Source organism: Pipistrellus kuhlii, unplaced genomic scaffold (assembly GCF_014108245.1).
Source record: "Pipistrellus kuhlii isolate mPipKuh1 unplaced genomic scaffold, mPipKuh1.p scaffold_m20_p_1, whole genome shotgun sequence".
Taxonomy (NCBI): Eukaryota; Metazoa; Chordata; class Mammalia; order Chiroptera; family Vespertilionidae; genus Pipistrellus; species Pipistrellus kuhlii.
Window position 1 is genome coordinate 109,848,110 of NW_023425404.1, and position 14,942 is coordinate 109,863,051.

The 14,942-nt window shown below is 35.7% G+C and overlaps 1 protein-coding gene across 1 annotated transcript in view; it reads left to right on the forward strand.

Moving 5' to 3' along the window:
- PLXDC2 (plexin domain containing 2) overlaps positions 1 to 14,942 on the forward strand; it is a 416,442-nt gene that overhangs the window by 305,739 nt on the left and 95,761 nt on the right. The window contains exons 8-9 of the mRNA XM_036459556.2: positions 11,991 to 12,086; positions 12,311 to 12,392. Coding sequence (XP_036315449.1) covers positions 11,991 to 12,086; positions 12,311 to 12,392 — 178 coding nt within the window. The remainder of the gene's footprint in view (positions 1 to 11,990; positions 12,087 to 12,310; positions 12,393 to 14,942) is intronic.

A 14,942-nucleotide genomic window follows, 5' to 3' on the forward strand; every position in this document is an offset into this window, starting at 1 on the left:
TAAGTTATTAATTTATCCCCAAATGCAGTTTTGCATTCCTTGTTATAATAAGTTAACTATTATGTTTTGGGGGAAAAACTATCCTTCCCAAATATAAATGTTATTGAACAAATTGGCAAGACTCATGAATTTTGAGAGCATATTATGTCTCAAGTTTGGGACTCGGCATTCATCTAAAAAAGTTACTCAAGCTTTGCATTCAGAGAAAAGCTTCTCTCAGGCAAGCTGACGCTAGAGCAACAATCACATTTTTTGTTGACTTCACTGAGAAATTAACCAAAAAAAGGGATGAAAGTTCTGAGTTTCTAATCCACTTATACCTGCCATTAGATGGGACTATATTTCAGCAACAATACTGGAATAGATGTGTCCTACTTTAAAATCTTTTGGGGAATATAACACTGTTAAATCTCCTCTGAAATCTGTTCCCACATTGATAAAGTATAACAGTGTCTGTTACATGAACTTCTGTATAAGAAGAGAGATATGGTTGCATTGTAGTCTCAGTTAAAAAAAAAAAAACCACAAACACACACACACACACACACACACACACACACACACACACACACAAAAAAAAAAAAAAAAAAAAAAAAAAAAAAAAAAACACAGTGTACTTATTTGCAGCAGAGATTAGGCTAACCCATGATTCGTGTATTACAAGTTTTGCAGGTATTATTTTTCCTGAGAAAATAAGATGATTCCTAGAGATCTGTTTATTTGTGCAATCAGAATTTACATAAGTATTTTAAGTCCTGTTCAAAATTCTGCTCCCTTATTTAACAGCCATATTACTAGGAGTCTTCCTCATAGGGAATTTAAATTATTCATCTCTGTTACCTTTTTTTCTTCTCCTGAGTAAACTTAGGGAAAAACTGATCATTATCCTAGGTAATAGGCAGTTTCATTTCTTCTGCATTTCATGGTGGATTTCATAGGACCTGGTTCTCATAAGATCAGTTTCTGTTCTTTTACTCATTTTTGTTACATAGGTTATAGAACCTAGATCCTTGGCTTAATCTAGCCACAGCAACATGGAAACATGAGTTACAATCTTGAGAACAATTTTTTCCCAGTGGAACCACAGTTGCTATATCATTTTAATCAGATTTGGTGAAGGTTTGGTAAGGCATTCAAAAATCTATAAGGCAAGCTTAATTTATTTATATATGAAGATTCTCCCACCCCTTTCTCATAACATCATAAACAACAACAAAAAAAGGTGTTTTTCCATTTTTAAAAGCTTCCAAATGGTAAATGATTTCAATGTAACTTCCAAATATAATGAATTAAGGTAGCCTTTATCTTTCCAAAAAGGTCAGGTGATCTGATAGTTTAAAATATCAAAGGGATTCAGGCATTGTTAGTAAATGAGTAAGGAGTTCTGAGATTACAATGGAAATTCCTTGGCTCCTTCAAAAAAATGAAAAAAAAAAAAAAAGTCTATGGTGAAATTAACCCTTATAGTTTAAAAATAAATTTTAATTAAAAATCCAGAAAGCATAAGGAACGTTATAAGTGTGATTACTGGTCATGAGACCTCAGGCATTTTATTTAATTTCTTTTAATACAAAATGAAATGTGTCTATAGCATGTAGTACCTGGCACAGTGTAAGCAGTACACATATTTGCACTAATCCCTAGTCATCATCAATTCTCATTATTAAGTTAAAAAGACAGTGATGCTAGGATGACCACACCTTGGCCAAGGGCTCCCTGAGTGTGTCCACAGGGGATTTCCACTAAAAAGCACCTTGACTTCCTTTCAATGAAACTCATTCTTTCTGACTATGACATATTTTATTTACTTGCTTTCTTGTTGTCTGTGTGTACCCATCTCTGCATTACCTTTTGTTTTACATAAACTGTTTTATAGAAACTTAGAGAAAGAAACAACCACAGAGATCAGTGGATTCATTCTCCACTGGTACAGGGATGAAAAAAGGTCTGCATGCAATGGCTTTGGTTACTTATTACAAAAATATGAGTATAAAAACATTTATGATTTTAAGCATAGTACGTATTAATTCAGAGGAATTTGTAAAGTAACACAAAACACAAAGAAGAAAATTTAAATTGCTTATAAATCTATTACTGCAAAAGGATAGCAATCAATGTTTCAATGTGTCTGCTTCTAATATTTTGTTTACAGTACACACACACACACACACTAATAAAAGTGGCATTATGCTATAAATACCTGTGTTTCCCATAATTTATACAACACATTTTTTTTGTTTCTACATTGCTAAGTTCTTGTCTAAAATGTAGTCATTAGTAGCTGCAACAAATTTCTTTGTTTCATAATTTATGTGACCTGTCTCAATACTGGCTTGCCATGTAGGTTGATTTTTGTGTTAATTATTAATAAAACAGTACTAGACATCCATGTTTTTTAATTTTTACACATATGTGATTTTTAAAAAATATATATTTTATTAATTTTTTACAGAGAGGAAGGGAGAGAGATAGCTAGAAACATCGATGAGAGAGAAACATCGACCAGCTGCCTCCTGCACACCCCCTACTGGGGATGTGCCCGCAACCAATGCACATGCCCTTGACCAGAATCGAACCCAAGACCCCTCAGCCCACAGACCAAAGCTTCACCACTGAGCCAAACAGGTTTCGGCACATATGTGATTCTTAAAAAATGAATATGTAACTCCACCAATAAACTATTAGAAACAATAAACAAATACAGTAAAGCTGCAGGATACAAAATGAAACTTCACAAAAGAAATGAAAAACACAATTCCTTTTGCAATTGCAACAAAAAGAATAAATAAAATACCTAGGAATAAACTTAACAAAGAAAGTAATAGACCTGACAACTATAAAGCATTATGAACAGATTGAAAATAAACAGCAAAGTATTGCAATATATTTCTTTATGGATTGGAAGAATAAACATGGTTAAAATGGCCATATTACCCAAAGAAATATATATATATATATATATATATATATATATATATATATATATATTTAGTTCAATGCTATCAGAATCCCAATGTAATTTTTTAAAGAAATAGAGAAAAAAAATTAGATTGTGCAAAACCACAAAACACCCCAAGTAGTCTAAGCAATCCTGAGAGAGAAAAAAAATGAAGCCAGAGGTATCATACTACTTGACTTCAGATTATACTACCAAGCTATAATGATCCGAACAGCATGGCAATGTCCCTGCCATCATGGCTCAGTGGGTGAATGTTAACCTATGAACCAGGAGGTCATGCTTCGATTCCCTGACAGGGTACATGACCTGGTTGCAGATGCAGTCCCCAGTGTGGGGCATGCTGGAGGTATCTGATCAATGATTCTCATCAATGATGTTTCTAACTCTCTCTCTCTCCTTTCCTCTGAAATAAATAAAAACATATATTAAAAAAAAAAAACACAAAAAAATAGCATGGCTTTGACAGAAAAAAAAAGACACACAGATCAATGTAAAAGAATTAAGAGCTCAAAAATAAAACCACATGTTTATGGACAAATAACTTTTAACAAAGGAGTCAAAAACACACAATGAGAAGAAAAAAAAAAAGCCTTTTCAATAAATGGTACTGAGATAATTGGAAAGCCACATGCAAGAGAATGAAACTAGATTACATTTTGTCATTATGTATAAAAATTAATTCCAAAATGTATCAAAAACCTACATATAAGATCTAAAACAATAAATTGGTAGGAATAAATACTGGTACAGCCACAATTGCAATCTGGTGGTTCCTCAAAAAATTAAAAATAGAGTTACCATATGACCCAGCAATCTCTCCTGTGGATATCTACTCAAAATACTAAAAAAAATATATACTCACAAAGATATATGCACCCTTATGTTCAATGCAGCGTTTTTCATAGTGGCCAAGACATGGAAACAATGAAAGTATCCTGTGATAGAGGACTGGATAGAGAAGTGGAACATATACACAGTGGATGACTCAGCCATTAGAAAATACTAAATGCTAACATTTGTGAAAACATGGATGGACCTCGAGAATATTATGCTAACTGAAATAAGCTAGTCAGAAAAAGCTGAAAACCATATAATTTCACTCATATGTAGGATATAAAACTGAAACTCATGGACAGGGACAACAGTGTGGTGGTTATCAGAAGGAAGGGGGTAGATGGGTTAGTAGGGGGTTGAGAGGGCCTAATATATGGTGACAATAGATGATTTGACTTTGGTTGGTGGACATGCAGTGCAATCAATATACAGATTTTGTATCATAGAAGCTTATATGATCTTATTGAGGCTCATATGGTCCTTATTAAACAATGTCACTACAACAGATTTAACTTAAAGAAGAGTATAAAGTCATTAAATGCCAATGGCTTTTTATGTACTTTGACACATTGCTTTCTATAAAGGTTGTATTAATTTACTCCCTGACCAGCATTCTATAACAGCCCATTTCCTCAAATGCTATCAGATGGTATTATAAATTTTAAACTTTTCAAATTTGCTAAGCAAATGTTATTTCTCTAACATTCTTTTGATTACCAGAAAGTTTTGACATTGGCATATATTCATAGGCCATGTGTAGTTTCCATCATTTTTGTTAAACAGCCCCATTAAGTAATTCTTTCTCAGCCTTGGCTTATGTCCCTTCAGATTCTTTTACACAGTGTGCAGAGGTCTTCTTGGATTAATACACAATTCTCGCTAGTATTATTCATACTTGTTTGTTTCTCTCTCCTCTGATGTAATGTTTTGAATTTTGATCGTAATCTCTCAGGAACTGACCTTCCCCATCAGGCCTCACCTTTTTTCCACCCTCTGAGCTAAACGAGCCTAACATTTTCAGCAAGAAACCAAGAAAATCCACTGTGCCTTTGCAGTTGTTTTATTTGAAAACCTAAGGCTATATCATTTATTTATTCATTTATTCATTATTTTAAATTTTATTAGGGTGACATTAACATATAGGTTACCTGTCTGGATTACTTATTTACAAAATCTGTATATAGAACCATGTGCCCACCACCCAAAGTCAAATATCCTCTCACCTAATATTAGAACCCTTTTCTTCCCCATCCTCCCCTCCCTTTGGTACCCACCACACTGCTGCTTGTGTACATAAGTTTCAGTTCTATATTCCACATATGAGTTCAATCATAGTTCTTAGCTTTTTGTTTGACTTACTGTATTTCACTTTGCATAATGTTTTAAGGTCCATCCATGTTGTTGTAAATGATGCTATTTAATCATTTCTTATGGCCGTGTAGTACTCCATGGTGGCCAAGAGTTGGAATCAGCAAAAATGCTCTACAATAGAGGACTGATTAAAGATATGTATAAAGTAATGTAAAATTTACTTTAGCACATGCCTGATTCTTATACCAGAAACCAACCTGGAAAGTAACTGACCTAACTTGAAATGGTTCTACTACCAGTTATACCATTTCTGAAAACCTTATACTACTCCACTTTATTCTTTTCACCAGCAGTATGTTATCTGGATCTTTTTTAAACATCAATACCTTTCTCATCAGCATCAGATATTTTTAAATGTTTGACTTTGTTCATACTACAATGTGACTTTGCTTTGTTGGTTACTATTATTCACAGTTCAGTAAAAAACATTGGCATTTTTTAAAATGAAACTAACAACTAATTTGGAAAGCAAATATATATTTTTAAAGGTTTTAGAGATTCAGGGAACTCTTTGAAAGATAACATATATAGTTCCCCATATATGGACACTATGTAAGATTACAAACCAGGCAGCAGTTTTCCAAAGAACTTGACCAAAATTACATTTACAGACCGGAAAAAAAAAAAATCAACAAACAAAAACATAGATTTGCTTTTTACCATGCAAAATGTCTTAAGCTTTAATTATCAAAAATTAAAATAAAAAATAACAATAATAGCACAGACTAGTACTTTGTTCAATAGACATTTCAGTACTGATGAAATCATCTATCAATAAATCTGAACTGTCCAGTGTGGTCTCACTATGTAGCTACTGTGTACTTGAAATGTGGCTAGTGAGACAGGGGAATATATAACTATTTATTGGATTTAATAAATTTAAAGATATATATATAACTAGTATTTTTTTTAGACCATAGACATATTTAAATTAAATATTCAATTTCAAGTGTAATATTTACATAAGCATACTTTTAACATCTTTGCCTTTTAAAAGGCCTTTGAATTTTAAATATGATTAAATAATACCACTTTTAATACTAGTATAAGCATTCTAATATAACAGATTTTCTCCATAGAAAATCATTTGTAGTTTTGATTTGGTGGTAGAACACATGCATTGTAATTACTTAGCATTAATAAAATTTTTGAAAAGTTGACAAACTATGGAAGAAATAAATAATCTTGAAAAAACCTGAACATTTTTTCTTTCATAATATTTTATTTAGCCCAATAAAAACCCTTTCAGAAGAATTGAGCTCAACTTTGCAAAACTACACTCTGTGGTAGCCTATGAAAGGCATAGGAAAGTCACCACGACAATTATCAAAAATAATTTAAACTGAATTTTTCTCTTAAATTAATATTTGCCATTTTTGTTGTTGTTTTTTAATATATTTTTATTGATTTTTTTATAGAGAGGAAGGGAGAGATATAGAGAGTTAGAAACATCAATGAGAGAGAATTATCGATCAGTTGCCTCTTGCACACCCCCTACTGGGGATGTGCCCACAACCAAGGTACATGCCCCTGACCAGAATCAAACCTAACCTGGGACCCTTACAGAGCCAAACCGGTTTTGGCCCATTTTTGTTTTAAATTATGACCTTGGAGATTTCTACTTTTGTCTTTTTATATGCCTTCAAATTTATTTCTTAATTATTTTTTTTCCTTTTACATGATTATTTCTATTTTAACTTACACTTCCCTACAACACAGAATATTTCTATTTTTAACTAATAGGTTGCCTACATTTATAAGCATGTCCACATGCAAATTTTTCCAATTGCATTTTGGTATAGGAAATTTAGTTTCTTAAAAATATAGGTTCATTTTCTTATCTAAGTGCCAAGCTTCTGAATGATTTAAACACTAAAAGGTTTTCAAAACCTTGATTTTAAAATAAATTGTACTGCACTTCATCCAACTTTATTTAATAAAGTCTCAATTTTTGTTTCTCTTGGAGCAAGAGTCCCTGAGCCAATGGGATCCAGGGCTTCAGGCAGGCCTGCAGTCCACAGCCCACCAACCCACTGCCCAACACATTGACTGCTTACTTTCCTGATCCTTGGGCAAAGTGATTTCTGAAGGAGTTCAAGACATGCATCTTGTTTAAGCCATTAGTAAATATATGTGGAAGGAGAACAAAAGCAAAGATCGTTTTTAAAGTTTCTGATTTTTTGTACGCATGCTCAAGTAACTCATAAAATCTGGCCACTAGGTTTTAGCAGTGCCTTGAAACTCTGAAAGCAGTGAGGAAATGATGAGAGGAAGGAACATCTAACAGGGTGAGATGGGCACTTCATAGTCACTTACATTTTATGTTGCCTTATCCAATGCTGAATTATATTGCCACCTAATAGAATTAGAACTATAGAGGAAATGGTTTTTAAAAGTTTGGGGCAAAAGCATCTTCTATTTGTAGGTGCTTTAACACCCACAACTAGCTAATTTTGTTAATGCACTGCATTTTTGTGTGGAAAGCTTATAATTGCTCTAACAGTGTACCCCTTTTCTCAAGAGTCTGTGTTGTGGTTTTCCCCCCTGAGTCTTTATGCTGGGGATAAAATTGTAATTGTGAGATATATGCTATTTACATTGAAGTGTTCAGTAATTATATTGTGTGGAAGACTCAATTGGAACTAGAATGGAAAATAAGAAATAATCTTCAGGGCCAGTCATTAAGCATTGGCAACACGAAAACAAGGAAATGTTAGCAGATAATTTACATGATAATACAAAGTGTTATAATATTTATATAAATATAAGAATCAGCCAGTTCAGGAAATTACTCAGACATTTTCTATGTGAATGTGAGCTTTCAAGGCAGGTTAGTAAACTGATCATAGCTAACCATGCCACAGTGCACTCATTAAATGTGTTTATTTTGACTAGAGTGACTATTGATTGGAAAGGTTTCCTGGTGTTTCCATATGATTACTCTGTTTCTCCGGCAGATATTGCTCAGAATTTCTAAGAATGTCATTCAACAGTTACACTCTGAATCACATTCCCTGAAGATTTTTATTTCTGAACTTGAACTTTATTCTCTGTTAGTCCGCTCAGAGATCTATTTTTATTTTTTTTTATTTTTAAAAGCTCTTAATGGGCATTACAGTGAATCTTGATTTTGTAAAGTTGTATGGAAGAATAGAAGCTGTGACTGAATGTTTGGTGCATTATTTTGTCTGACTTTCTAAACAAAACACATGGGCTAAATACATTCATTCCTGGAATCAAATGAAAGCTTCTAGCATTGGCAGGAGCTACGAGTAAATAGATTCCTAATTACTTGTCATTGACAGTGGTATCTCTGAAATGCAACAGAAATGACCATTTGGAAGCTGTCATTAATTGGCAGGTCATCAAATAAAAGTTATTCTCACTAATTTTGGTTTCGATAAGTTAATCACCTCCCCATAGTTGGAGGTATCTGAGCCGGGATAGAACTCTTTCCCTTTACCCATATGCATGATCAATAATTAACTCCTCGAGGCTTCCCAGTCATTACGTTAGTATAATAGTTTGAGCTCCTCAAAGTATAATATGAACTGAAACTGGTTTGGCTCAGTGGATAGAGCGTCGGCCTGCAGACTCAAGGGTCCTGGGTTTGATTCCGGTCAAGGGCATGTACCTTGGTTGCGGGCACATCCCTAATGGGAGGTGTGCAGGAGGCAGCTGATCGATGTTTCTCTCTCACTGGTGTATCTAACTCTCTATCCCTCTCCCTTCCACTCTGTAAAAAAATTAATAAAATATATATATTTTAAAAGTATAATATGAAATCAAAAGACAACTAGTATTTTAAGCATCGACTAATATGACAGATACTGTGCAAACTTTAGTATGAATACTCAAAATCTTCATCTCAGTGGCGAAGCCATGTCATTTGTTTATTTCTGAGGAGCAAATTGTTTAGCATGATACAAGGTAAAGCAGTGTATAGGACCATATCCTATTTAGACAAAGGCAGAAGCTGAGTAATGTTTTATATGCCTTAAAAGGAAAAAAAAAAATCCCTACCTGGTTTAGCTCAGTGGGTAGAGTGTCGGCCTGTGGACCAAAGGGTCCCTGGTTGGATTCCCATCAAGGGCACATATCTCAGTTTTTGGGCTTCTCCCTGGCTCTGGCCCTGGTCAAGACACAAGCAGGAGGCAGCCAATGTGTTTCTCTCACATCGATATTTCTCTCTCCCCCTCTCTTCCACTCTCTCTAAAAATCAATGGAAAAATATCCTTGGGTTAGGATTTAAAAAAAGAAAAAGGAAAAAGACATGACTCATGTGCCTTGTGAATCCTTACTAAATACCATGAAGTCAGCATGTTCTCTAAAGTTTGATATATTTTATACTTTGAAAAGTATATATATATATATATATATATGCATCTTTTACTTACATCAAAAAGAAATCAATTGGATTAGGGTTCTAGATTGTGTTTTCTAATCTGATAAACCTGAAGATATATTCAGTGAGTGGCTCTAGAATCACTCCTAGCCCCAAAAGAGTTTATTTGGGGATCACACCCACCTTCTTGCTCCTCTGGACAGAATTTCATAGTGAATGATCAGAAATGTGTGGAAAGATATGAATGGAGAGAAGTAGGGTGTAAGCAGATGTTTGACTTCCCTCCTGGATGTGTATGTATCCGCATTTCCTAAACACTTGTACTAAAAGCCAGCTGGCTCTCCGGAAGCACCACGCTATTTCTGCTTTATGTCCTAAAGGAAATCATTGTTGGGTTTGTAGACTTTAATCAAAATTGAACTCTCTCTAAGGTAAGATGGCAGACAATTCTTAGAAGGCCAATTTCAGGGCCTTAGTGTAGTTTCATTGAGGTTAGAGCTACAGAATTTAAACCATTATATGCAACATATAATCAGTACAGGTTGCCATACTGAAGACAGACAAAGATTATATCTGACACCATTGGGCACTTGCCATGTAAAAGGAATTGTTTCATTGGTTTATTTATTTGTTTGTTAAGCCACATCCCCAGATACTTTTCCACTGACTTTTAGAGAGAGTGGAAGAGACAGAGAGTAACATCAATATGAGAGAGACACACCAATTAGTTGCTTCCCACATCCACTTGGGGATCTAGCCTGCAACCAAGGTACATGCCCTTGATAGGAATTGAAAATTCATGCACTGGAAGGGAGGGTCCCTCAGCCCAGCCTTCCCCCTATCACAGTCTGGGAGCCCTCAGGGACAGATGGAAACCCAGTGATCAGGGGAAGGTGACACCCACCTTATACCTCTGCTATTGACACTGCCTGCAGTGCAAGCCTCTGCTAGCCCTGTTACCTGACCTCGGGTGGCTCTGAGCGACTGGGCAGCCACCATCTGAGGCTTGCCTGGGCCAGGCTGGCCCTGGGGAGCTGGAGGGGGGGTGGCTGAGGGGACTGGGCACCGCCATCTTGTGGCTGCGGGGACACTGTCATCTTGGAAGGTATGGAAGCCAATTAGAATATTCCCTCCTTATTGGCTGTGGGTGCTGCCATCTTTGATGGTGTGGCAGCAATTAGCATAGCCCCTTCTATTGGCTGTGGGCACCACTATCATTATAAGGGCATGACAGTCAATTAGCATATTCTGTCCTTATTGGCTGTGGATGCTGCCATCTTTGAGGGTATGGCAGTCAATTAGCATATTTCCTCTTTACTACATAGGATTTTAATTCTCAAAGCAACTCAATAATGTTTTATAAATGGAGAAACTGAGGCACAAAGAGACTTACAAAGGAGCCCAACATCACACAGATACCAAGTGAAACACAGAGATTTGAAGTGAAAACACTGTTTAACAGTCTCATATACTATTAACCACTGTGACATATTACTTCCCCAAGCTTGGATGTTATGATACTTGAAAAATAACTTAAATCATCCCAAGGAATCCCTGACAGTCTGACAGTATTCTGGAAATGCATTTCAGTCATTACAAGTATTCCAAAAGCTAAATAAAATGCTGATGACATTGCTTTTCTGTTGAAATTTACCTGACTCGGGCAGACTTACCAGTAGAAGGCTCAGATCTTTTATTAAAAATGTATTTTAAATATATTTTATAAACAGGCTTATTACTTTATAAAATATGCTTTCTTATATTTATCTGACTTTTAATTATTAAAATTCTTGTCAAATCTCCTCAGGGACACTTCTGAATTTGCTGATCAATTATAAATTTCTGCATGCAATATAAGTATTATTAACCTTTCTTAGATGTGATACTGTATATTTAATGAAGAGCAATACTGATTTCATAATGGTTTCAGTTCCATTTTTCTTTTCATTAAAGGACTTTATTCTAAATCTTTAAAGCACTAAGATTCTTATTTTGGCAAAAAACAACTTCATTTAGGCTATAAAAAAATTAAGTTCTATCTATTCTTAAAGGACTTACTTTATCATTAGTTTCAGTCAAATGGTGTCTGTTTTCTTACCTTCTTGACTTAATATGTTAAAATACTTTTAAAAAAATGAATCCATCAAAAAATTGTCTTAGGTAAGCTCTGGGTAACAATGAATTGGAACCCATCTATCAATGTGAGATATCTGAGACCCTAATCATCATTTTTAACTTTATTGATAAAAAAATCTTCTGGGAACATGGGGACATGATTTTTAGGTTTGTTTTTGTTGTTGTTGTTGTTGTTATTGTTGTTGTTTTTTTAATAATCAATCTCTTCAGAGGGATTGCTATTTTAAATCTTTAGTTTTAAGAATGCACAAAGTAAAAGTATAATTCTACATTCACTATTAAAATACTTGTTTTATAGGTAAAGAAATGTGGAAAGTTGATTTCCCCCCATTTTTGTTTTTATAGATGTTCGAAGAAGAACAATTTATGAATACCACCGAGTAGAGTTACAAATGTCAAAAATTACCAACATTTCAGCTGTGGAGATGACCCCATTACCTAGTAAGTTAATGTCTGAACATAACTATAATAAGTGGGAAATGATTTACAAGTTTGATGACCTGGTCTATTCACCAATAATAATAACATGGTGCTTGACATGGACAGGTATCTTGCATGAATACAGGGATGGGTGGTTGGTTTTTATTTTGACTGAGGCATCATTATTGTTGATTTTTCCATCCTCCCAATTAGTCTGGATGACTGCATTCTCTCCTGTTTCCTAGCGTGCCTCCAGTTCAATGGTTGTGGCCCCTGTGTATCCTCTCAGATTGGCTTCAACTGCAGTTGGTGTAGTAAACTTCAAAGGTAAAGAAAAATAATACAAAAAAATTTGAATTTTAAAAGACTCTCTGCTTCTGCTTTTCCATTAAATTTTAACTGTGCCAGGTGTGTTGATTATCATGCGTATATATAATTTCAAAAAATGCCATGAACAAAAAGCATTAAGAAAATGCTTACACGTGGAAATTTTTGATTTTTCCTTTACCTGCTTGCTCAAAATTATGAAGATTGTCATGTCAATAAGATCTGACATACATTTGTAATCTCTGTGGGGCTTAAGATAGATGATGATTGCAATTGAAAAGTCTTTAAATTGATGCTTTTGGTCCATATTCTACGGAGAGCATGATGTTAGATATCTTTACTATGACAAGGAGAATTTCTTCTCAAGCACATGAGTATTTTTAGAAAAATACTGTAAATACCTGAAAGGTTACTAGCCAAGATGAAATACATAGTGTGAGGGTGAGGAAGAGAGTGACATCAACTGGCCTTTACAGAACAATGGGTGGCTTTGGTCTGTGCTGTAACTAACTGACTTTGAAACTTAAGCTGCCTCACTTGGCAAAGATGGTTATGATTGTCATGTATGGTAAGGGTTTTTTTTTTCTTTTCAGTCCTTAGAGCACATGTGTCAAACACAAGGCCCGCGGGCCAAATCCGTCCCGCCAGGCCTTGCAATGTGGCCCGCACCGCTCTGTCATCACTGCACTCCGCTGCGTTTCCATCACAATGACAGTTTATGACTGTTCAGTAAACCATTCGGCCCGCGATTTAGGCTGGATTTTAGATTTTGGCCCCTTCTTTGATTGAGTTCGACACCCCTACCTTAGAGCATAGAAGATTCTGAATGATCATTTGTTAGGAATACAGAATGAAGACCTTTACATATATTTTGGTATTTATTCAACCATTTGAGCATGAATTTTGTCCCAAGCACTGGGAAAGCATCAGTGAGTAACATAGATGTGGTCTCTGCCTCCCAGGAAACATAAGGTCTAATCTGTCTAAAAATAAGTCCCCCTCTCACCTCCAGAGTCTGTGATAAATCTGCTTCTCCCTCCAGGTGGAGAACCAAATCTTCAAGCTGTTAGTCAGTGCCTGTGGCCTCAGAGTTTCCTGCTGTAAGCTGTCTCTGTCTTATCATCTTGCTGCAGCATTTGCTGTAATGATAGAGGCATGTTCAGGAATATTTTACAAGTTATCAGAGTATAAAGAATAGAATGCCATTTCCTTGATAACAAGCTTTAGGAAACATGTTTAACTTGCTAACTTTGGGGCAACCACTACATTATTCTGAATAGAACCATATTATTTATTATAATCTATGTTTTGTTTTCAATTAAACATGTTCCAATAATTTTCTTTGGGCAATGATTTTCAAATAATGAGAAAGCAAGCAGGCAATTAGCATTCTTAAGAGTAGATTTTAACTAGCTGAATCTCCAGAGTGGGAAGAACTGATATAAAATCAAGGGTGTGTGGCTATTTATATTCACACTAGAGGCTCGGTGCATGACATTCCTGCACTGGGGGAGGAGGCCCTAAGCCTGGCCTGCGACCTCTCCCAGTCCAGGACCCCTCGAGGGGATGTCTGCCTGCTGGCTTAGGTCTGCTCCCGCAGTCCTTAGCGCTGCAGCAGAGGCAGAAGTGGCTTCTGCCACCACCCCTGCACTCGCCAGCTAAAGCCCGGCTTCTGGCTGAGTGGTGTTCCCCCTGTGGGAGCACACTGACCACCAGGGGGCAGTTCCTACATTGAGCAGTTGCCCCCCTGGTGGTCAGTGCGCATCATAGTGACGAGTTGTTTCACCCGTCGATTTGCATATTAGCCTTTTATTATATAGGATTTTGATGACATTTCACACAAATTACATGCATGTTAGAAATTATGCAAAATCTGTTTAGATAATGACCAAAGTGAATCTAAAACGATAGTATTTTAGTATGCATATTTAAGTAATGCTGAGCTCAGACATGAAAAATGTCCAAAAGAATGAAGTAGAAATCTCTGGTTTGGGGAGTATCAATTTCAAATTCCAGTTTAATGATCAGCTCCTCTGAGAAGTCTCCCTAATCCACAAGTTAGTGTGAAGTGGCCAGCCCCTGTGTGTCCCTGGCATCCTGGACATACTTACATCATTAGCATTTAGCTGTTCATTCATCAGTCTCCTTCATGGGCTCTGGGGTTAGTAAGCATGTTTGGCCCTTTTCCCTACAGCACCTAAGAGTGTACCTGGTGCTGCAGAAAAATAGATGAATGGGTCAATGAATGAGTGAATGAATGGTGATTTGGTCCCAAGTGAAGAAATCCTGATTAGATTTGTCTGGGATCAAAGGGTTTCCCAGAATGAGGGGCTTGCAATGTGGAAACTAGGAAAGTCAAGGGAAAACCAGGTCAAGGTTGCCACCCGGCCAGAGCACTATTAGGATAATTCTGGACTGAAATAATGTTTTGGTAATTGAAGGTTTGGGACATTAGTCTATAAACCTACATTCTACTAACCATTTCATTGTGGTTTTAAAACATCTTATTGGTGGAAATAAATGTTTAAAGTTCCAAACAAGCAATTTTGG